Here is a 26,298-nt window from a genome sequence, read left to right on the forward strand (position 1 = left end):
ATTTCAGGAATATGGTACTAGTCTTGTACCTTCCCGGAGGTACTTTATTAGTGGTCTCACCAAAATTATAGTGCTTGTAACTACATTTTGGAAAGAATAATACAGTGAGGTGATAGGAGTCATTGGCGAAGATGTCATTTCTGTTCAGGTAATTCATGTGGCTTCAAGACGGTAATCAACAGGCTTTGAACTCAGAATGGTAACTGGAGCTAGACACATGGGATATTCCATTACAGAATTTAATATTCTGCGATCCACAGCGTCAAGAGTGTACTGAGAATACCACATTTCAGGCATTACCTCTCAGCATGGACAATTCAGTTACCGACGGACTTAACGTAACGAGAGAGCAGCTGCGTTTGCGTAGAGTTACCGCGGAAATCAATGTGGGGCGTTCGACAATCGTATCCTTTAGGATAACGTGTCTAAATTTGGCTTTAATGGGCTATGGTAGCAGACGACCGGCCCGAGTGCCTTTGCTAACAGCACGACATTGCTCGTAGCGCTTCTCGTGTGCTCGTAACCATATCAGTTGGACCCTAGACTACTGGAAAAGGTGGCCTGGTCAGATGAGTCCTGATTTCATTTGGTAAGAGCTGATGGTAGGGATCGAATGTGGCACAGGCCTCATAAAGCCACGGACCCAAGTTGTCAACCAGGCACTGTGCAACCTCGTGGTGGCTCTAAACTGCCGTGTACTGTGTTTACATGGAATGGACTGGGTCCTCTGAATATTAGGCTACTTGGAGACTGTTTGCAACCATTTCTGGACGTCATGTTCCCAAACAACAATGGAATTTTTATGACAATCCGTGTCACCTGACCACAAGTGTTCGCGATTGATCTGAAGAACATTCTAGACAGTTTGAGCAAATGGTTTGACCAACCATATCGCCCGACATGAATCCCATCGAACGTTTATGGGACATAATCGAGACGTTAATTCGTGCACAAAATCGTGCACCGGTGACACTTTCGTAATTATGTTGGCTATAGAGGCTGCATGGCTCAATATTTCTGCAGGGGACTTCCAGCGACTTGTTGAGTCCATGCCACGTAGAATTCTTGCACTAAGCCGGGCAGAAGGAGGTCCGACACGGTGTTAGGAGGTATCCCATGACTTTCGACACCTCAGTTTATAGACTGAGAACACTGTATCGTAGGTAAGTATTTAACCACTCAAATAAAACTTGTCATATGACACTGTTCTCTGAGAGGCCCTGAAGGATTTGCGTCTCATGTAAGAATTGTCTCTTGAATGCATCTGTTGAATGTCGGTGTCTGAGTACATGATTACTACCGGCTACTTTCGTGTCGAGTACCACGGCAGAAGCGAGCGTTAGCGACCTTTTTATCTTTTCAAGAGCCCATTTTCACCTAGCGATTCCGACTTAGCCTCAAGATAAACTATTACTTCGGCAGACAGTACGAAGCTAAGGAAAGTTTTTCTCTACACCTTTTTGAACAAAAATTTTGCTAATAAAATATCTGTTACTCGAATTTCTAGAGAAAAATAAAAACTAAAAGGAAATGTGAATGGTCGTGGTGTACACCTTTCTCCACAGGTCAGCTAGTCTGATAGTATAGTATTTTATCCGTCTTCAGCAACTGTGGTCGTATTTATCGAAGTAATCTGCAACCAGCTGCACAAAAGCGGTTTTATTTCCTTAACCGGTTTCAGCCACTTGGTGTCCCTCTTCAGAAGATCTTACAGAAAAATATACTACAAGTAAGTAGAAGTTAGATAAGAATATTAAAATTTAGAAAAGAAAAATATAAAAATTTTAAAAATATAAAAACTGGAAATGGTACATTGTTATAACTACCGGATTATTTGCGAGTGTCAACAATAAGATGCATGCAGGATATTGCTGTTGTCCTAAGAAAATTCAAGAGCAATATGTAATACAATAATGAATCCATTAATACAAAAAGTGATAGTAAATACTTACATGTAGTTCACAGTACCTGTACAAAAATACTTACCATTATACTGGCACTACGAACCACATGTAAGTATGTACGAGCCCTTTTCGTATTAATGGATTCATTATTTTATTACGTATTGCTCTTGAATTTTTTAGCACCGCAGCATCCTGCATGCAACACTCGCAAATAATGTGTTAGTTGTAAGTACGTACCTTTTTTACCTTTAAAATTTTTAAAACTGTCGTTCGTAATTTTAGTATTCTTATTCAACTACTACTTATTTGTGGTATATTTACCTGTGCAGCTATCTTTCAGAAGGGCGCTAAGTGCCTCAAACCTATTACGTAGCCGGCCGGAGTGGCCGCGCGGTTCTAGGCGCTACAGTCTGGAACCGCGCGTCCGCTACGGTTGCAGGTTCGAATCCTGCCTCGGGCATGGTTGTGTGTAATGTCCTTAGGTTAGTTAGGTTTAAGTAGTTCTAAGTTATAGGGAACTGATGACCTCAGAAATTAAGTCTCATAGTGCTCAGAGCCATTTTGAACCTGTTACGGAAATAAAATTTCTTTTGTACAACTGTTTGCCAATTATTTCGATAAATAGGCTGACAGTTCTGACTGAAAAGACAGTTTTCTACTTCACATCCTTCGGGTTGATGTCACAGTGCTTGTCGGTAATAGTATACTGTAGTTATCGCAGTGCTATGCTGTTACCTATCTAAGCATACCGTCACAGATACATGAACCTCCCCCTGAACGAAATGTGTAAGATCACCTCCTGATAATTGTGGAAGGTTGGTGTTATCTAAGTCCAAATTTATTTTCATTCCAAAAATGAAGATTTAAGAAAGAAATTTTAAAATTTTTCACACCAGGAATAGCGGTCGACAGTGCGAGTACACAAAATGGTCGGCCTGCAGCATGTAGCTACTGTACTTAGCTTCAGAGTAAAGTCAAAAGTCTACACCAACACCTACATCTTTACTCTTCAAACCACTGTGAAGTGGTCTCATTGTTCGTGTCCTTTGGACTCGCCGTGGTGTCTTTACGCTCATTTTCCTCTTAATGTAGAACCAAGTATTTATTTTTACTTTTTTCCTAGTTAATTTCTGATTAACATTGATGTTTAGCATAATTAAAACCTTGTCCTATTCCATATTTGCGGCGCATGTGAACCCTAGTTGAGAAGCCATTAGTTCGGTTTTAAAAGCCTCTCACAGAAACTTCAGCCTTTCCCCTAATTGTGTCCTCTCATCAGTGACCGTACTGTTCTATCCAACACAGGTGGCTGACACATCAGAATTACAGAGCCATCCATCCGTCATTAGTATCATTTCTCTATCTCGGAGCAAATTGTTTAATGTCTATAAATGACCGATTGCACTCACGGACACCAGTAACCTCCAAGAGAAAGGTTACGCTACAGATCCATGGCTCTGTGATAGAAAATCACAAAACTGTCAGCCACTGGAATAAACGACTTTAAATGTCTATAACAATTACCAAAACGTTTCGCCGCTAAGGCCTGGCGTCTGAAACCAATTTTTCTAGCTATACTGAGTTCTCAATTTTATATAAAATTTTATGCAACCATTCAATCAGCGATAATTCGTTTGGTGCCACAATACTAGTTTTTGCGATTGTATCCAACATCAATCACATGTAGTCTGCGAATCGACATCTAACTCATATCGTATGCGAAAATTTTACATTCGCAGAAATGATTTGCTGTTCATTGCATGGCCAGGCGTGTTAACATATACACAGAAACGTGCCAGTACAGCATCATTACAAAGCATAATGATTTGCTAAAAACGTTTGTAATGTCGATATTTTTTGCTAGAATGAAATCTTAATTATAGAAGTGGCGGCTCTTGATGATAGGCGGAAGCCAGAAGATAGTAATATAGTACTTATCTAGTTACCACTAAGTTACCGAAATCAGATAATTTTGTTACGAATATGAACAGTCTGATCTAGTATTTCCTTACTTTTCGTATTTTCTGTGTATTCTGTTACGTAGGCGCTGCTAGGGCAAAGTGAGGAAGCGGCCGCTACACGAATGGGTATTGTTGTATCGTAAGAAACATCTACATTGTTCTTACAGATTTTTCGCTGCTGGTAGTCATTGACCATCTTGTGAGTAGAGCAACATATTACTTTTTCTTCCATTGGCACGAACCTCTCTCCACGCTCGACTTATTCAGGTATGTTTTCTGGTCGAGAATTGCCGGGAACTGATTTGCTTGCGCTGTTGCATTTTTTTTACCATGGGTAGCATATATCGGGGGACTCCTGAGCGATTTAAAAATGCACGCACATTAAACGGATGGCCTATCATATACCGTGGGATTACATGAGTCGTAACAGTGAAAACACCAAATACTACGATATTGCGGAAATGCTGACGGGAAGGGTCATATCACAAGCAGCGATTCAATAATTGCCTCAGTTCTCCTACTGTTTTCCTTTCTGTAAATATTTTTTGAAAGTATTTTTGTTTGTACTTACAGTTCTGAGATATTTCCCGAGTTCATTAATTTCTATAAAAATTTCTTAAGTATCCCTTGTCATCATCCTTAACGAAGAACATACTTCGTAATTTTTCAATGAGTCACGGGTTGATGGTAGCTGGCTGTGTGTACCGCAATAAACATTCATCACAGTTACTTCCATTACCCTTCTAGTACTTCGTCAGCCATCAGCAGACGAAATATTTGCAGAAACAAAGAATCCTCACAGAATCGATAACATTGTAGTAGTAAACTGTATATTTTTTTTTCTTTACCTTGATCAGAGAATGTGACGAAAATGCCCGGTTGCAAGAAAACACAGGAAACTATTTACGTGTACAGGTACTTCCCTGAGACCGTGCTGCAGAAAGGACCTATTCCAGACAGGTTGCTTTTCTGCCTACACCAGCTCAAACTGGGAAAACCGCTATACATCACTGATTCATGTCACCCGCGAAAATTTCAGGTTCAGATTAACCTCACAAACGTGCATCCGGGCTTCAAAAATGGCTCTGAACACTATCGGACTTAACTTCTGAGGTCATCAATCCGCTAGAACTTAGAACTACTTAAACCTAACTAACCTAAGGACATCACAAACATCCATGCCCGAGGCAGGATTTGAACCTGCGACCGTAGCGGTCGCGCGGTTCCAGACTGTAGCGCCTAGAACCCCTCGGTCACACCGGCCGGCCATCCTGGCTTCCATTCAGAAGAGAAGCTCATAGGAAGAGGTAAAGGAATACAAAATATTAGTGCAATAAATGTGTACATCTCATTCCCTTTCCACAGGGTTGCTACCATCTCATACGGTAAGGATATCAGAAAGTACTCTACATCGAAAGTTCTATTACATGAAATGTATCTGATCCTTTTCGGTGTCAACAGCTATCTCCACTTGATCACTGATGTCTACAGAAAAATATCTTCGCTCGACGATTTTAAGAAAATACAGAATGACTTAGACAGCATTTATACTTAACTTACTAAAATGTAGTAATCTTTAAATATCTATAAATGCATGATTGTGGCCATAACAAAGAGAAAGAGCGCTATAGTATCCGATTACAATAGAGACGGCAAAGAATTCAGTACACGTGCAGTGCCGTCGCTTGCGTGCCGCGACCTGTTGCCTGGCTGCACACGTCGTCCACTATCACGCCACACTGTATGAATGTGAAGAGCGGAAAACTACGAATGTGATGCATTTAGAAGGAAATGAAATCACGCAAGGAACATTGAACGACATGAATGCCGCTTGTTTCCATATTACATAACAAGACAGATCACAAACAAAACCATTTTCAGGTTTAATTAATTATTTTGGCGAGCTGAAGACATAATGAAACTTACATCTTGTACAAACGGTCATCATATGGACAGACACAGACAGCTTCAGAGACTTTTATCACTCCGGTTGCTACACAATAGTGACTCAATTAGTTTCATATTCGAGAAAAGCCTTTCTCGCATGTATGGTGATCGAAACGTTCTGTCACGTACGCAACCTCATTATGGAGACGTGGAAACTCTTCCCGAAGAAGACAACCCGCATGTGGACAGTTTTAAACCTAAAAAAATTGTCTTTCGAACGGGAACTGCATTTCTGATCGATCGGTTCCATCTGTACATGTATAAGGGCACTTTCAAGTCAAACGACAAACGGTTTCGAAATCTGCTCAAAAACAGATGTAAGGTGAGCAGCATCCTCTAAAAGTCTAGAAAATCATTGCCGTAATTATTTCAACGCCACAATTAATTCCTCAGAATTGGACATGTTCGGTTTTTTGATCAGAAGTTACGCCTTCTGCTATGTTATTTTTGTATAAATGCATTCCCACCATATCACTAATAATTTGTTTGCGACCATGCAACGTCTCACTATGGGTAGTGTACAATCACGTTCACTTAAAAAGGGAGATCTGCAACTCGTTCTGGGTGTTGTAATTTTCATTACTGCTTTCCTTTTTCCAACAGAAAATCAGCAACAGTGAGCCTTAAATGGTATATTCGTTCCAGGCGTAGGCGTTTACTTAACCAACATTCTTTGAAGTAGTAAATAACGTCTCCATACTATTCGCTCAAGTCCATCAAAAACTGATGCAACTGACGATGTAATAATGTGTGTGACATTCAGAAATTTACCATTCATACCATAAATTTCATCATGTGTCCCAAGCCTGCTATACAGAACAACGAATCCCGTCAAATTGTCTGTCGATATTTGTCATTTTTGCTCTTTAATCGTCAAATAAATATTTAAATTATTTCTTTACAGTGTTTTAAAGCCGTTCCGTAGCAAATTTGCGGTACCCGTTGATTATGCAAGTGCATAATAGATATTGAAGAACCCTCATCCTTCCGTTCTGTAATCCCATTTATTTTTAAAGGTTGGCACAATAGATCGCTAGACTGCTACTTTTATTGCTAACAACCATTGGACCTACGAATTTCCTTTATACGATGAATAAATAACTAAGGATATAAATAGTGCTGTCACTACTATTCTGCGGAACCAAAGAAAGTCGTGCCGACAGCAAAATTCCCTACCAAATGTCGGAAGTAACAATATCGCTTCGCACTGCTAAATGAAATGCCACGCTGTACTTAGCAGTTCCGAGAAGGCTCAAGTAAATCCGAGACGTGCCAAAACAGGCCAAGCCCGGACCGCCCGAATGTACACTACTGGCCATTAAAATTGCTACACCAAGAAGAAATGCAGATGATAAACGGGTATTCATTGGACAAATATATTATACTAGAACTGACATTTGATTACATTTTCATGCAATTTGGGTGCATAGATCCTGAGATATCAGTACCCAGAACAATCACCTCTGGCCGTAATAACGGCCTTGATACGCCTGAGCATTTCAGTTAAAACAGAGCTTGGATTGCGTGTACAGGTACAGCTGCCCATGCAGCTTCAACACGATACCACAGTTCATCAAGAGCAGTGACTGGCGCATTGTGACGAGCCAGTTGCTCGTCCACCATTGACCAGACGTTTTCAATTGATGAGAGATCTGGAGAATGTGGTGGCCAAGGCAGCAGTCGAACATTTTCTGTATCCAGAAAGGCCCGTACAGGACCTGCAACATGCGGTCGTGCATTATCTTGCTGAAATGTAGGGTTTCGCAAGGATCGAATGAAGGGTAGAGCCACGGGTCGTAACACATCTGAAGTGTAACGTCCACTGTTCAAAGTGCCGTCAATACGAACAAGAGGTGACCGAGACGTGTAACCAATGGCACCCCATACCATCACGCCGGGTGATACGCCAGTATGGCGATGACGAATACACGCTTCCAATGTGCGTTCACCGCGATGTCGCCAAACACGGATGCGACCATCATGATGCTGTAAACAGAACCTAGATTCATCCGAAAAAATGACGTTTTGCCATTCGTGCACTCAGGTTCGTCGTTGAGTACACCATCGCAGGCGCTCCTGTCTGTGATGCAGCGTCAAGGGTAACCGCAGCCATGGTCTCCGAGCTGATAGTCCATGCTGCTGCAAACGTCGTCGAACTGTTCGTGCAGATGGTTGTTGTCTAGCAAACGTCCCCATCTCTTGACCCAGGGATCGAGACGTGGCTGCACGATCCGTTACAGCCATGCGGATAAGCTGCCTGTCATCTCGACTGCTAGTGATACGAGGCCGCTGGGATCCAGCACGGCGTTTCGTATTACCCTCCTGAACCTACCGATTCCATATTCTGCTAATAGTCATTGGATCTCGACCAACGCGAGCAGCAATGTCGCGATACGATAAACCACAATCGCGATAGGGTACAATCCGACCTTTATCAAAGGCGGAGACGTGATGGTACGCATTTCTGTTCCTTACACGAGGCATCACAACGACGTTTCACCAGGTAACGCCGGTATGAGAAATCGGTTGGAAACTTTCCTCATGTCAGTACGTTGTACGTGTCGCCACCGGCGCCAACCGTGTGTGAATGCTCTGAAAATCTAATCATTTGCATATCACAGCATCCTCTTCCTGTCGGTTAAGTTTCGCGTCTGTAGCACGTCATCTTCGTGGCGTAGCAATTTTAATGGCCAGTAGTGTAGTACGTGGCGCACACGTGAAGCTGTGGCCGACCGTGTATTTTAGTATTATCGAGAAACTAAATAAAGTTGTCCTACGACGTTTAAATATCTTATGGTAGCACTAAAAATCGATAATAAATAAAACGGACATTTGACCTTTGTAATACAGATGACAAGCAGAAGACGTACATTTCTCAGCAGGATTCCGAGGAAATGTAGCCCATCTTCCTTTTAAGAAAAAGTGAATATAAGTGGTTACTGCAATATATTTTAGCTATTTGTGCACGTATTTGTAGTATATTTCAAGTCTGTTTAACAACAAATGCCAAAGGATTTCGGAGATACGTTGTTACTGTAATAAGGGAATTTACACTGGAAGCATTTGAAAAAATGGCCAGTTCTCGAGGTACATTATACGGGGTGAATCTGTCATGATCCTACAAAGTTTCAGTGATCATGAAGAAGGGTAAATGTATTAATTTGAGGTAAGGGGCCCTGGTACGAAAACGACCGAGTCAATAGATATAACCGAAAATCATTCTGATGCCTGTAGCATTGTACATCTTCTACTGCAAGCTCTTTGTTTTCCATGTTTTGTGAGAAGGTAATATGGACTAAAACAAGAAAACAAACTATATGCAACACGGGCTCTAAAGCGCACACCTTTAGAGCTGAGAGCACTTGTTCATCTTTGCTACTGTGAAACACATCTGTTTGACTGGACAATTGTGCACAGCCCTTAAGGTATGGATTTTAATGCAGCTGTTTACAAGACAGTTTTATCTTGTTTTGGTCCATACTGCCTCTCCCAAAAATATAGAAAGGAAATGGCTTGAAGTAGAAGAGGTCTACTGCCAGAAGTACCAGAACGATTTTCGTTCATAACTATCGACTCTGTTGTTTCCGAACCAGGGTTCCTTACCGCAAACTGATACATGTATCTTTCTCCATCGTCCCTGAGAGTCTGTAACATCATCATGGAATGACCCTTTATAACGATTATGTTTCCTTTAAAGGGTATTCATATTGGGACAATGACAGTAAAATACGAAATATTAGACCACCAGTAGGGGAATATGTATAGTCGGTGTATTCTCAGTCCGAATGCTACTTCGACTGTTTTTAATTCCTAGGACTAAGGATAGATGAAAATTTTTCTTGGAAGTATCACGCTGAAGATCTCGGGCAGAAATTGGGTGCTGCTGTCTTCACTATAAGAATAATATCCGACTGAGAAACGTCTCCCAGCCATTCAGGAGCAAGACAACAGAACTCTAATGCCCTTTCCGCTTCCAGGCGCAGTGAACGTACTGGAGCGTGTGAGAGCGGCAGCAGGTGGAGCAGCAGAATGCGAGGCAAAGTCAAAGGAAAGACGAAGTCTTGCTCCAGCAGTGCACGACTTACGTTCCCAACGGCAAAATCGAGCAGCTTCTGCACAAAGTCAATTAAATTGAGCGCATCGGCACCGGGTCAACTGTCCACCTCGCAACGTGCATGGCAGCTGGAGTGGGACTTACCCTTGAGTGTGCCTAGTCTAGATTAGGCTGCGGTGGACTTCATAGGCCGCTTGACGCCAGAGGGTTTGCTTAGTGCAGTCATCGACTGCAGCTGCCTCTTGCGCTGTAAGCAGCTTCTGTCGGGCTCTTCCTCCCAGCGATATGCCCTGCGCTGGTCATATCGATATCTTCATGCAGCGCCAAGTCAAACATACCTGCGTCTTCGTAGTTGTCGGATGACGATACCACGCTTTTCCAATTTCTTTCCTGATATACTAATTGGTTCAAATGGCTCTGAGCACTATGGGACTCAACTGCTGAGGTCATTAGTCCCCTAGAACTTAGAACTAGTTAAACCTAACTAACCTAAGGACATCACAAACATCCATGCCCGAGGCAGGATTCGAACCTGCGACCGTAGCGGTCTTGCGGTTCCAGACTGCAGCGCCTTTAACCGCACGGCCACTTCGGCCGGCTGATATACTAATTGTTTGACTTCTTTTGTTTATATATTTTCTAGTATCATTTTATAAACTACCTACTGACTCGTTCCATAACTCTTTGGCTCGCATGGTCCCGTGAAACCAGGTAAATAAATAAATTAAAACTAAAATGTTGTTGTGGTTATCAGTCCAGAGACTGGTTTGATGCAGCTCTCCGTGCTACTCTATCCTACGCAATCTTCTTCATCTCCCAGTACCTACTGCAACCTACATGCTTGTGAATCTGTTTAGTGTATTCATCTCTTGGTCTTCTTCTACGATTTTTACCCTCCACGGTGCCCCCCAATACTAAATTGGTGATACATTGATGCCTCAGAATATGTCCTACCAACCGACCCCTTCTTCTAGTCAAGCTGTGCCACAAATTTCTTTTCTCTCCAATTCTATTCAATACTTCTTCATTAGTTTTGTGATCTACCCATCCAATCTTCAGCATTCTTCTGTAGCACCACATTTCGAAAGCTTCTATTCTCTTCTTGTCCGAACTATTTATCGTCCACGTTTCACTTCCATACATGGCTACACTCCATACAAATACTTTCAGAAACTACTTACTGACACTTAAATCTATACTCGATGTTAACAAATTTCTCTTTTTCAGAAATGCTTTCCTTGCCATTGCCAGTCTAAATTTTATATCCTCTCTACTTCGACCATCATCAGTTATTTTGCTCCCCAAATATCAAAACTCATTCACTACTTTAAGCCTCTCATTTCCTAATCTGATTCCCGCAGCATCACCCGATTTCATTCGATTACATTCCATTATCCTCTTTTTGCTTCTGTTGATGTTCATCTTATATCCTCCTTTGAAGACACTGTCCATTCCGTTCAGCTGCTCTTCCAGGTCCTTTGCTGTCTCTGACAGAATTAGAAAGTCATCGGCGAACCTCAAAGTTTTTATTTCTTCTCCATGGATTTTAATACCTACTCCGAATTTTTCTTTTGTTTCCTTCACTGCTTGCTCAATATACAAATTGAATAACATCGGGGATAGGCTACAACCCTGTCGCACTCCATTCTGAACCACTGCTTCCCTTTCATGTCCCCCTACTCTTATAACTGCCATCTGGTGTCTGTACAAATTGTAAATAGCCTTTCACTCCCTGTATTTTACCCCTGCCACCTTCAGAATTTGAAAGATAATATTCCAGTGAACATCGTCAAAAGCTTTCTCTATGTCTACAAATGCTAGAAGCATAGGTTTGTCTTTCCTTAATCTATTTTCTGAGATAAGTCGTAGGGTCAGTAGTGCCTCAAGTGTTACAACATTTTTACGGAATCCAAACTGATCTTCCCCGATGTCGGCTTCTACCAGTTTTTCCATTCGTCTGTAAAGAATTTGTGTTAATATTTTGCAGCCGTGGCTTATTAAACTAATAGTTCGGTAATTTTCACATCTGTCAACACCAGCTTTCCTTGGGATTGGAATTATTATTTTCTTCTTGAAGTCTGAGGGTATTTCGCCTGTCTCATATATCTTGCTGACTACATGGTAGAGTTTTGTTAGGACTGGCTCTCCCAAGGCTGTCATTAGTTCTAATGGGATGTTGTCTGCTCCCGGGGCCTTGTTTCGACTTAGGTCTTTCAGTGCTCTGTCAAACTCTTCACGCAGTATCATATCTCCTATTTTATCTTCATCTACATTCTCGTTCATTTCTATAATATTGTCCTCAAGAACATCGCCCATGTATAGACCCTATATATACTCCTTCCACCTTTCTGCTTTCCCTTCTTTGCTTATTACTGGATTTCCATCTGAGCTCTTGATATTCATGCAAGTCGTTGTCTTTTCTCCAACTATCTCTCTAATTTTCCTGTAGGCAATATCTATCTTACCCCTAGTGATATGCGCCTCTACATCCTTACATTTGTCCTCTAGCCATCCCTGCTTAGCCATTTTGCACTTCCTGTCGATCTCATTTTTGAGACATTTGTATTCTTTTTTGCCTGCTTCATTTACTACATTTTTGTGTTTTCTCCTTTCATAAACTAAATTCAATATCTGTTCTGTTACCCAAGGATTTCTAGTAGCCCTCGTCTTTTTACCTACTTGATCCTCTGCTACCTTCACTATTTCGTCTTACCCATTCTTCTTCTACTGTATTTCTTTCCCCCATTCTTTCCAGTCGTTCCCTAATGCTCACCCTGAAGCTCTCTACAACCTCTGGTTCTTTCAGTTTATCCAGGACCCATCTCCTCAGTTTACCACCTTTTTGCAGTTTCTTCAGTTTTAATCTACAGTTCATAACCAATAGATTGTGATCAGAGTCCAAATCTGCCCCTGGAAATGTCTTACAATTTAAAACCTGGTTCCTGAATCTCTGTCTTACCATTATATAGTCTAAAATAAATTAATAATATAATATAGAGAGTTTACGTCATACATGATACTGTCGTTATTTGAGGTAATAACATAGACGTTGTCGCGGTTGGTAAAAAAATACCACAAATAATTTACGAGATGACGTGTCTTGGTGTTTTAGATGTTAGGCTGTTTATCATAGAGTCTGTTGCACAGGTCCGCGGTTCGGCGAGCGTCACGGCAGCGAGGATATGGTGGCGAGGAGACTTTAAGACAATACTGAGCCCTGTTTTACAAGCTCTCATAAAGTACATTTGATAACAGATATGCAATTAATTGACAGAGGGCGTTCTAATGTAATAATGAGTCGACATTTCATACACGAAACGTTAACATCAGGTCCCAGACGGCTTGAATATTTAGAATAAATGCTGCCGATTTTCGACGTAGACTGTACAACAATTCTCCTTTCGACAAAATGTATGTCGCATATGGCCAGGACAGTAAAATACGAAAGAAACAAGACACAAAGGAGTTAATGAAGTCAGCTGCCAGCGGGCGTTGATTTAAATCAATGGGGAAAGTTGAAAATCTGCGCAGTAACAGGATTCGAACATAGGTTTCCTGATTACAAAGGCAGAGACACTGACAACTGCGCCATCTGGACACAGTGATCATCGCAGCTGCACAAACTACCCTAGCATTCCTCCCATCGGACCCAGATTCTCATCTTACAACATACGAATAAAATTCCATGAAACAGACATTTGTTAATAGCAAATTCTTCCCTTCCACAACACACACTGTCTATCAAGAGACAAATCTTACCAATATGGTACCTTCAGATGAAACAGGTGTTTGCGCTAAACTGTCTTAACATTTAACATCAACCCGAGGTCTTTGTATGACAGAGATACTTCAGGAAGCGTTACAAGCTCGAGTTCCACAACACACGATCATTGACGCGATAGAGAAAACGAGAGGTTAAACAGAATTTACGTACCAGATTGCACTATTATTACAGAAAGATTTCAAAGAGACAACAAATACAATTGAAGGCATTCACCATAGCACTCCTCGAACACCCGACAAGACACGCAGTTTCCACAATGCTCCTGCTAAGCCTCCGGGCTATCACAATCTGCCCTCGTTCAAACTCAGTTGCATCGCGCACCTTCTCCATTCTACACACGGACAGCACTATTGGTTAAAAACAGTCTTGGTTGCAATTTTAGTTTTTTATTTTTCAACTACGCGTTTCACCTTATTTAGGCATCATCAGGTTGATCTTAATTTGGTATTTCTTAGACCGATCCTTTAGACAATGTAGCCAAAGGGCATTGATTACATCAGGCCAAACATCGTCTTCGTTAAACTCAGTAAAAACTTTTCTAGATGGACGCGAGTTACTTCAAGACCTGCATAACGCGTTCCCGTTCACAGGAGCGAGTAACAGCACTCTCGCTTTTACTGCATTCACCGGGCGTGTGTCTGACTAGCAGTCATTCCTCACCTGCTATCGCCTGGACTAGATTATATCGTATATATGGTCATAATGTTCTGGATGATCAGTGTATATAATTCAGGAGAGGACTACGAATTATCACTTCAGTGTGAATGCACACCACGCTCGAACTCTTACGGGAATCTGCGAATTGTCGCGATTAATGATAATAATGCACAAGGGGGACTACATCAGAAGTGTGTGGTTAAGATGAGGATTTTGTCTGACGGGAGGCGTGCTACGAAAGTCCGTGCAGTGGCGATGACCGGTGTGTCCGGACGGCACAGTGGTCAGCGTATCTGCCTAGTAAGCACGAGACCCAGGTGCGAATCCCTGTCCGGCACAAATTCTCAACTTTCGTCATTGATTAAAGTCAGTGTCCACGGACAGATAAAGTCATTAATTATCGATTGTGTCTGCTCTTTTCGACATGTCCCAAAGAACAGACTACACATATAAATATGAAAGATTAGGGCTTAGTGGCACACTGTATGCAAATTGAACGCATTACGTAGTGGACAATGGGGATCCACAGTATATCACAGTCTCGGTTTATTTATGAAGTCAAATATGTGTACAAGTTTAAGTTTTCGACTAAATCGTGCATCATCTTCGTCGGGAAAAATTTACTATTATGACTGCTACTGCGCCAACAATTTATAGACATAGACGCATTGCTATCGTCACAGCCGCTGTTCCACTTGAAGCTGTTCTCGCACATTCTAATTTGTACTGCTTCTTTAATAACAGTATGCTAGTACGCGGAAGCGTGATACTAGATTGTAGTTTCATGTAACATTATTCTGTGTTTACTGGTGAGCCTAGGTTCAGCAGCTGTTGGTTTCTCAAGTTGCTGGTATTTAATGTGTCTTTGGTGTTCTGCAAAACGGTCGGTAACGGTACAGATAGACTGATCGATCTAGTCGCTTCCACACTCATAAGGCGTCTTATAAATTTCAGGGACCATAAGGTCGAGACTGTCCTTAACCGGGTGTCCTATATTTTCTTGGATGGATGGAAAATAAGCTTCATTCTTGTTATTCACAGAAACCTATCTATTTTGCTAGATGAAACCCCACAGAAAGGAAGAAGTACAACACGTAGGTCGTCACATGATTTCTCAACGTTTTCTTGTTTTAGTTTCTTTCCTTTCTTTATATCTCAAGCCCCATAACCATTATTTCGAATTATGTACTTCAGACGCTTAACCTAGTAATGCAGCTGGCCTTGTCATAGATACTTGTAGTTCTATGCACAGAGTTTCAAAATGCCTGCTACAGGCTTCTATGGGTTGTAGATAGAACTCAGTAGAAAAAGCCCTTATGAGGAACCCGTAACAGGAAATGTGGAATAAATTATTTATATTAGATAAGTTTGTGAATCGAATCACTTTCAGATCTACCACATCACAGTACCCACACAAACTGACAGAAGGGCGCCGTCGTCATCCCTATTGTAATTCGACAGCGCATGCTGCATTGATGTCCAAAGCTCCAAAACTTAAGGATGAAAGTAAAATCTACATGATGCGTCACTGCCAAGTAACAGATCTCGATGAAACTGGGACCATACGTAGAATGAACTGCTACGTTATAACGTAGAAGGTAACTGAATGAAATACCCAATGAAACGAACAGAAATGACAGTTCTATTCAAAGCCAATGATTAACTTATGGCACCGCAATTTATGGCGATACCGTGAACATTACAAAAGGTGGGACATGATTCATGACAGGATACGTGTTCACCACGGGAAGCACTCAATGCTCTGCTTAACAAGTGACCATCAGGACTGGTAGGGATTTCTTGCGGTAGGCCGTTCAGTACGTAGACCAGCGGGGTTACCAACTGCTGGATGGTCGTTGGCCCATATGGATGTGCTGCAATACGTCTCCCCACCACAGCCCACACGTGCTCGATAGGCTTTAAGTTGGGGGAAAAGAGCTCTTCCACTTGCGCTGTTCAATGCGGTCGAGCATTGTCTCCGTAAAAATGAAGTCAGGACAGAGCATAACCCTGAAAATACGCATATGGGGAAGGAGTTCAGTGTCATAGTAACGTTGACCGGTGAGTTTACCGTGTTCAAAGATTTGCAGGTCAGTACGGACCATTGCAAACGCAGCCGCCGAATTGCAGATGTCAACAGAGAACAATGATCGTCGGGCGAAGAGAACGACTCCATGCAGTCATTCTGCCACTGTGGAGCATGAGACTGCGTGCTTCGCAGTTTTGTTAAATGTGGCTGCAATTGCAGCTGCTGTTATACGTGCGTCCTTTCTTACCTGTTGCACAGTGTATCGGTCATCTCTTGCTGTAGGTGACCGTGGTCGACCACCTCCATTCCTTAGGGCAGTTAGGAACGCTTCCCACGCACGTGAAACAACACTATGAGCAATACAAAATTCTTGGGCTAACCTCGTCAAATTTCGTACTTCTCCCAGTTTCCCGATGACAATCTCCGTGTCAAGCCAACCAAATGTGGTCTCAAGGTCGTGTTGTAATGAAGAACATCACCACAGAGCATCGTTAACTGCTCACTGGCTGACAGACACTCTGTTCCCGCCTCTTCAACTACCTCCTGTTGTGGGGCCAGCCTCAAAAAAATGTTTGAAATGGCTCTGAGCACTATGGGACTTAACATCTGAGGTCATCAGTCCCATAGAACTTAGAACTACTTAAACTTAACTAACCTAAGGACATCACACACATCCATGACCGAGGCAGGATTCGAACCTGCGATCGTAGCGGTCGCGCGGTTCCAGACTGAAGTGCCTAGAACCGCTCGGACACACCAGCCTGCGCCAGTCCCATTTGGCGCTATACATTGAGGTGATGAAGTCATGAGATAGCGATATGCACATATACAAAAGGCGGTAGTATCGCATACTCGACGAATCAAAGAGTAGTGCATTGGTGCAGCTGTCATTAGTACTCAGGTAATTCATATGAAAGCTTTCCGACGTGATTATGGTCGCACGACGGGAATTAACAGACTTTGATCCCAGAATGGTAGTTGGAGCTAGGCGCAAGAGACATTCCCTTTCGTAAGTCGTTAGGCAATCCAATATTCTGATATCCACAGTGTCAAGAGTGTGCCGAAAATTCCGAATTTCAGGCAATACCTCTCACCACGGACAACGCAGCGGCCAAGTGGCCGAGAGCAGCCGGCGTTTGCGTAGAGTTGTCAGTACTAACAGACAGGCGATAGTACATGAAATAACCTCAGAAATCAGTGTGGGGCGCACGGCGAAAATATCCGTTAGGACAGTGCGGCAAAATTTGGGTTAATAGGCTATGGCAGCAGACAACCGACGTGACTGCCTTTTCTAACAGTACGACTTCTCCTGCAGCACCTCCTCTGGGCTCGTGACCACATCGGTTGGAATCTAGACGAATCGAAAACCGGAGCACGATCAGATGAATCCCGATTTCAGTTAATAAGAGCTGCTGGTAGGATTCGAGTGTGGTACAGCCCCCCAAAGCCATGGACCCCAGTTGTCGACAAGGTCCCATGAAAGCCGGTGATGGCTCCATAACGGTGTTGGCTGTGTTTACGTGGGATGGACTGGGTCCTCTGGTCCGATCGCTGACTGGAACTTCTTATGTTCGGCTACATGGAGACCATTTGCAGCCATTCATGGACTGCACGTTCTCAAACAACAATGTCATGTCATCAGGCCTCAGTTGTTCGCGATTGGTTTGAAGAATATTCTGGACAATTCTAGCGAATGATTTGGCCGAACAGATCGCGCGGCATACATCCCGTCGAACATTTATGGAACATAACCGAGATATAAGTTCCTGCATAACATCCTGCACCCGCAAACACTTGCACAGTTGCCGACGACTATAGAGGGAGCATGACTCAGTATTTCTGTAGAGAACTTCCAGCGACTTGCTGCACTACGCCAGGCGGAAGGAGGTCCCGACAGGATATCCGGACGAGGTATCCCATGACTTTTATCACCTCAGTGCAGTCATACCGACCTCACGCCATGTGTTATACACCTTTCTGTGTACGACTGCGAGATCCTTGGCAACTTCTACTACATTTTTATTCATTTCCACCTAATAGTTAATATGATATGTTGCTGTATCTATCTAGTCATTAAGTTTTGCAGAGCAATGTATTATCGCCCGATCACAACAAAGGCTGCGACAAACTGGTAAGTCCACAACTAGGAGGTTGACTGTGTTGCTCCACGGAGACGCAGCACTCTCAACTTTGAAGAGGACATCCACATCACGTAGAGGAGAACTCGATCGATTAACTGCTCCGTAACTTCGGTAGCGGAGCACAAACGTACCATCATCAAAATACCGATAAAACGAGTGTGGATGAAATATAGCCACATTTAATGGGCGTTTATCAAAATTTTCTTGCAGCATGACTTAACGATGACGTACCCCGACCAATCGCGAGCCGTCTATAGGCTATAAGTAATTACCACAAAAGCAGCCACGACCGTCATTTGCTTGTGACGAACACGATAAACTATTTCTTAAGAAACTCAAAGCTGTACCTATATTTGACGCGTCGTTCAAACCGAGAATGTTATATACTAAAATGCCGTCGTGTGGAACTTCGACCTCAAACGTGTAAGGGGCGATCAAAGAGTTTCGGTTCAAAGGCCATACAATCCGGAATTTCTGTGCCAATCGGACACAATCGCCCTGAGAACTAAGGCAATCATTCCCCTGACGCACCATGTTGAATGTACCCGATTGGTAAAACACCATATCATGTCGCGTGAAAACGTCCGTAATTGCCTGCTGCTCATATTCGTCAAGGAGGAATCGTCGACCCTCCAAGGCTTTCTTAAGGACCGAAGAAGTGATAATGGCACAGGCAGAGATCAGGACTATAGGGCAGGTGTTCGAATGTCTTTACTTAAGTTGGTGTAATTCTACTTCACATTTGCGATATGGGGATGTGCGTTATCATGAAGCTTCATCACCCCTTGTCGCACAATTCCACAACGGTGGTTTACGATAGACCTGCTGTGCCACACGCTTTCTTCATTCTCCGGTGGATGCTTGTCGGTATTTGTCATTAACAAACCAAGAAAAGCACGTTGGTGCTGTTTGGACGTATTTGTTAATAACTTCGCTATAGTCCACTTTTCTGCATTTGCCGCAAGCGCGTCGAAAAGACACGAATGCCACACTAATACCTTGCCTACATGGAGGTACTTACATACTCATATCGGAGTCGCGCTACGTTACATGCAGGAAGTCCTTCGTAAGAGTCGTCTGGCGCATTTTCTCCGGTGTTTCGCAGCTGTTTGCCCTTTCGTTTTTGCTACGTGTAGCTGTAGTCAGCCCAAGCAAATACTGTTTTTCAAGTCTTCGATGCGACGCACATCGCCGACGGGAAGTGTCAGTTTGTTTCCCGTTACAAACAAAATTACTCTTAAATCGAAGTATTACGTATCCATTAGAGAGAGCGTTCCAAAGTTAGTTTAGAGCGATATTCGTTTTATCGATATCTTTTAACAGGAACAGTAAAATACAAAAATAACCAGCACCGCCCTGGCCCGCGACGACTGCTAACGCAACGCAGAAGCGCTGCTCAGTCGCTGCTGTAGTATTGATTATTCTTCGTGTTCTACTATCTCTGTTAATATGTATCGATAAAACGAATATCGCACTAGACTAATTTGAGACCGCTCTGTCTAATGTGTTGGTTAAATTTCAATTTAAAAATCATTTTGTTTGAAGCAGGAAACAAACCGACGTTTCTCGTCGTCGTTGGGCGTCTTATGAAAGATGAGTAGCATTAGTTTGGGTTGACTCCAGCTACACACTGCAAAAACTAAATTTAAAATATCTGCAGAAACACCACAGAAAATGCTGCTGACGACCCATAGGAGAAGTACCCGGTAGACGCTGAAGCAACGCCCTTAAACTGAAACTTTTTGTAGTAGGTTGTGACGTGGTAGCTTAGATGTAGTCTCGATAAAATTACGTTACGATGTGTGTTACTGGTATAGATAGAAAGTTGCTTAGCAAACTGTGTGGTACACAGGTTCGCTGTTCGGCGAGAGCCACGGCAGCGAGGAGGAGGAGGCGGCGGAGGAGCAGCTGGAGCAGGCGCGCAGCTACCGCGACACGCTGGCCGGCGCGCACCTCGAGTGGCGAGACGCGGCCGCGCTCGCAGCAGACGCCGTCCTCAGCCTCGAGAACGCTACGCGCACCTGGCTCGAGCTCGACTCCCAGTCAGTACCACCGCCTACGGCTTGCCGCACCTACATATACTTACCACGTCAACTTCGTTACACCGTAGCAAATAACATTTTCTTTTCCCGCTACTAGAAGACTGCTAACCTTTATCAGTTTTCATTTCACGAACCGTCATAGCACTAGTTTCACAATCTTCCAACGCTATTTAACTTCATTCACTTTTCAGCTACACTGCTGGCCATTAAAATGGCAACACCATGAAGGTGACATGCAACAACATTCTACAGCTTGTAACCTCCCCACAAAAATTTATAAGAATTGTAAAGACAATACTTAATAGAAATGGGAGCCAAACGTAACCTCCCTGCAATTAAATTTAATGACAATAAAAGTGAGAATCGCAATCTGACTCAAATATAAGTTCTTCATAAAAAATTAAAGTCCATTCAGTGATAAGAAAATCTCAGTGATAATAATGATTCAATTAAACCGAAATATCGGTCTTTGGCCCTGTGCAAAAAATCAAAATTAAAATTCTTACCTCATTACTACACCTAGTCAAATTTCTGCTCTTGTTGTTGCGCACCGCTTGGAGGAACTGCATTGCAAATAATAATATTCCCTTTTTTTTTTTTTTGTAATCCAATTGAAAACTGAAACTTTTGTTTAGGGGAAGTGGAACGAAATAGTTACTTCAATTAAATGAAAATTTTATGTAAAATTGCTTTTGAAATCAAAGTTATTATTGGGGGCACTTGTTGAAAATTAGTTACAATAATTAAAACTTTACATTATCCGATGATTATCTTAATTAACAGTATACCTCATTCAGCATCTTGACCAGTGTTGTCGCCAGACCACATCACGCAACCCCACTGGGCTGCTACCACTGACCGACTGCTCTGCATGACGACTACTAGCGTACTGCACGCGACGACTACTGACAGAGTACTGCTCTCAACTAGACAGAGCTACAGAGTCGCAACGACTGAACTGACAGACTCGCAACGACTGACTGACAGACTGAGAACCGCTCGCAACACTCGCGCGGTCAAGCGCATACTCTCTGGTCACAGATGCTACAATGCCTCGCCATCGCTGCTATGTTACATACGTGTTTCAAGCTACATACATACTCCGAAAGCCATTATTCGGAGCGTGGCGGAGACATTGTACCACTGCTACTGTACTCGCAGATGGAGCGAGGGTAAGCGACTGCCTCCGCACAAACCATAATTTCTCTTGCCTTCGCAATGCTTACGCGAAATGTACGCATGCGGCAGTACAATCATTTTGCACCTCAGCCGCAACTGCCAGTACCCTGAAGTTTCTCAGTAGTGTTTTGTGAAAAGAATGCCGTCTTTCCTCCAAGGTTTCGGATTTTAGTTCACGAAGTATCTCCGAAATACTCACATGTTGGTCTAACAGCGGGATTCCCCTGAACTGCTTCGACGTCTTCCATTAATCTGACGTGGTGCAGGTCCCAAACAATAATACTCAAGAAAGGGCCGCACTCTTGTTCTATACGCGGTCCTCTTCACAGATGATGGAAACTGTCCCAGAATTCTCCAAATAAACTGAGGCCTTCCTTACTACTGTCCTTACGTGATCGTTCCATTTCATATTGCTTTGCAAAGTTATGCCTAGATATGTAAATGGCGTAACTGTTTCAAGCAGTGAACCAGTGTATTCGAACGTTTAGGCATTGTTTTGCCTACTCACCGAATTAACTTAGAGTTTCCTACATTTAGGGAAACCTGCCACTCATCACACCAAATAAAAATTCTATCTAAGTCATCATGTAACCTCCAACAGTCACTCAACGACGACAATTTCCCATACACTCACTACAGCGTCATCAGAAAACAGTAGCAAAATGTTGCTCGCGCTATCAGGCAGATCGTTTACGTTCGAGTATATAGAGAACAAGAGTGGTCCAATCACACTTCCCTGAGGCATTCCTGACGATGTCCTTGCCTCTGTCCTGAAAGGTGACAATGCCCGTGTTGAAGCAGTAATTATATTTATTACAATACAGTAATGCCCTTCTGAAATGTATGCACTGTCTTTGACGATTAGCAGCTCTGAAAGTCATGAGATGGATTCATATATTGTGAATACATATTAGCGTCAGCTACTTGTGACAAATGAAAATTTGTGCCGCACTGGAAGTCCAACCCAGACTTCCCACCCAACATGAGCAGTGGCCTTTAACACTGCTAAGCGAGCACGTCCTCAGGGTTCGTCCGAAGCTGCATATGTCACGCATTCACAGTCAAAAAGCTTTAACTTTCGTGAAACTAAGCGTAGAGAGACCTCGGTTATTATATTGTATCGTCATTTTAACCCCGTCAAGCGCAGTTATATCATTAATGGTGACAGTGTCTATGTCGACGCTGTAACTGAATTTATTAGAATACAGTGTCCTTCAGGCATGCATGATTACAGTTATGGCACCAACACAGTTACCGACACCATTATTAATGTAATGACGCCTGGCGGTACTAATATGACGATGCCAAATAGTAACGAATGGCTTCCTGTGCTTAGTTTCAGCAAAGTAGGAGCATTTGGACTGGAACTGCGTGAGATATAGGGCTTTGGAGTAGCACAGGTGGCGTGATCATGGGAAGCGGGAAATCCATCACCGAGTCCCAGTCCGGCACAAATTTTCATTTATCACAAGAAGCTGACGCTGATATGTGTTCACCATATGTGAATCCATTTCATTCACCATCGTCTCTGATGTACGCTTGCTATCCAGGACAACGTACTGAGTACTACTATTTAAGACCTCATCAACCCACTCACACATTTGGTAGTGGTGTGAAGTCTACTACATGCTTCGATATGCAAATGATTAGCTTTCAGCACAATCACACAAAGTAGGTAAGACTAATGCCGTCAGTATGAAACAACAAAATTTAAGCAGCGGGTTTATATTCAGAAATGGCATTTGAATCTTGGTTGGTTGTAAGAAGAACATGTTATGCTTTTTTATAGGAAGGTAAATTTTTATCAGCACTTGTCGGAATTCAACGGCGGCAGGTTCACAGGCTATCGAAGAGTGCAGTTCATCTTTCCGCGATATTCCAGTCGTTTGGTTGGGACCACACGGCTGTCGTGCGAATATGGAACGGAAGGATCCACGAGGGCCATACTCAGCGCCGTGCAGGATCTCAATGGTTGCACGCGACTAGCGCTCAAGAGGACACACCAATTTTTCACAAAATTGTACAGCCACGCCATGCAGCTTGTGTCAGGACATGGACGTGTTTATAGCAAGAGGAGATGGGCTAGTTTGTAGCAAGACAAGTCTCACTATTGACAGTGCGAAAACGTCTGGAGCCTACGGACTGTCTGCACGGAGACCGTTACTGCAGCTTCCCTTGACGCGGCAGCAGAGGGAGGCATACCGACAGTGGTGCGTCCAACAAAAAAACTACATACAGGAGCGGCACTATGTCGTCTTTTCAAACGAATCCGTGTTTTGCGTACAACATCACGATGGAAGTCTCCATGCGTAGGGTCTCAGAGAAGAACGAAAATTCTGGTGGCTGTAGCTGTGTCCTATTTTCGAGGTCTCTGAGACATTACCTTTCAACAAGTTAACGCAAAACCACACTTTCCTTGTCTGTTCTGACCTATCACGGTAGAGAGGCTGTCCTGGTCAGCACGTTCTTCAAACGTCTCACCCAATGAAAACGTCTGATCATGAGTTGTCGAGTGACCGGCACGCCACCATTCTCCAGCCACTAAGATTGATGGATTCTGATAAAGGGCTGAAGTAGTGTGGAATGAAATACTTGTATCAGTCATCCCAGCTCAGATCGACTAGATGTCCACCCAGGTTAGAGCCCTTGTTTCTCCTAAATGTGACACTGTGTACTCAATTCCTTACCCTTTGCACTCTCAAATGGCAATATATTCTTCCTATTATACTGTATCCACATAACTTGTAAAATACTGATTTACAATTCTTCCTTGTGTTCCAGTTTTAATGGCCACCAGTTTATTTGCCAATGAGCTACTTAATCATTTAACAGCTCTCTCAGTATGCTTCAGTGTTATCGTGATTTCTTCTTCTTCTTATTATTATTATTCTTTATCCTGCATAATTTTCTTTCCATGTTTTTCAATATATCCTTTGAAGGTTTGTCGATCAGAGGGTAGCTATGCGCCGAGAATTTGTGAGTATTACCATACAAGGCGTGCCAGAATGACAGGAACGACGTGTCTGTGCACGCGACAGAAAGAGAAAGAGGTAATAACAGCGTTCGTTCGGGTATTTTCTAAAGTTGATCGCTGTAACGTCCAAGTTGACGAACTACAGACTTCTATTTCATTTGTATCATCCTTCCTTTTCTATTTTACGTGTTATTAGCCATATTTTTAGATTTCAGAGTTTCGTCAGAATGCAGCAATTAAAAAAAAGTGCACCCAGCTGAACCTAGTGTTTATGGAAGAGAAATAAGGAGGTCTTTTTTTTTTCGGAGGAGTCATCCTAATATTTAACTGAAGTCGTTTAGGGAAACCACGGGAACTTAGTCAGTGTGATAAGATTCTTAAATTTTGTAATATTTGGGATAAAGAGTTCGTCGAATATACTTAATTAACTAGAAAAGTAATATTCGCCAGTGATTCAGAAAATTTATGGGAAGAAAATGTGTTGACAATTTCTAGTGAAATAGAGATATGGAAGAAATTTTGTGATATTTTGTTGATGTTTTTCCCTTTTACACAGTGGCTCCGTTTGGTATGACTTGCACGTGCTTCGTGTGAATGCATCTCGCAGTTGATCCTAGAGTGACAGTACTTCCATTGGAAAGGTCGAAAGCAAACATTTCTTAGTTTAGGCCTTTGCACTACAAACGAAATCTCGTTTGCTGGCTTTTCAGTCACCTAGCATTTCGTCTGGGAATAGTCTCTCGTAATAACTTTGAAATAAACAAGCCATATGTTTCCTCACTGGTGACCGTAAAATTATTTTATGTTCTTGAACTTTTTTGTTACGTGACTCAACCATCTGGCATATTCACGTGTGGAAAAGCTTATTCCTCTACACAGTATGGGACCAAAACCCTAATCACAAGGTACGCACGAGTAACCACCGCAAAAGGAACATGTGGTATATTTCCGCAACAGTTAACACAGAGTGTTTAAAGAGATGACAACGTAATATGTTACAGAAACAAAGGTGAGTAGAGACACAATCGAAGGCTTATTGTTTATCATGTCATTCAGTTCTCTCCTGTGTTCCAAAAATATGGATTACTGAATTGTATCATAAGCAACAGTTGCACACATTGAGAAATGTTTGTTTTTGGCACTAGGCCCTAGCTGAATTTGAGAGAAAGTATTGTTCAATGACAGCTGTTGTTAAAGGATCACATTACCGTTCCAGAAAAGAAAACAATGGTGATCACCAAAATTTTGGGTTAAGCATTATTGCTTTCACAGATCGGAACACGTACTAATATCTCTCTTAGGTGTATTTTATCTCACGTTGCAGGCCTGAAGACAACCGTTTCACATTGGCAGTGTCAGCGCGCAACTCGCTGCTAGAGGCTGTGGTATACGTGTCTCTGGCCCAGGCACTTCTGCCGGGTGTTCAGTTTCCCTACTGTACGCCTCGGGATCTCCTCACTGTCAGTCAGGTATCTAACAACCTTCCTTCCGTGTACTTTGCCTAGCAGAACAGCACAGTTCGGCTCATTGTACCCTCCTTTTAAATGCTGGATTGGTCATCACTTCGTACTTTATCTAAGCTGAGTTCTATTTAATAATAGGTATTGAATGTAGAAAATGGTGATA

The 26,298-nt window shown here is 42.6% G+C and overlaps 1 protein-coding gene across 1 annotated transcript in view; it reads left to right on the top strand.

The window, feature by feature from the left end:
- The window catches only part of LOC126470927 (uncharacterized), a 447,426-nt gene that overhangs the window by 245,665 nt on the left and 175,463 nt on the right, over positions 1 to 26,298 (top strand). The window contains exons 3-4 of the mRNA XM_050098954.1: positions 20,330 to 20,519; positions 25,997 to 26,141. Of these exons, the coding sequence (XP_049954911.1) occupies positions 20,330 to 20,519; positions 25,997 to 26,141 (335 nt within the window). The remainder of the gene's footprint in view (positions 1 to 20,329; positions 20,520 to 25,996; positions 26,142 to 26,298) is intronic.

Source organism: Schistocerca serialis, chromosome 3 (genome assembly GCF_023864345.2).
Source record: "Schistocerca serialis cubense isolate TAMUIC-IGC-003099 chromosome 3, iqSchSeri2.2, whole genome shotgun sequence".
Taxonomy (NCBI): domain Eukaryota; kingdom Metazoa; phylum Arthropoda; class Insecta; order Orthoptera; family Acrididae; genus Schistocerca; species Schistocerca serialis.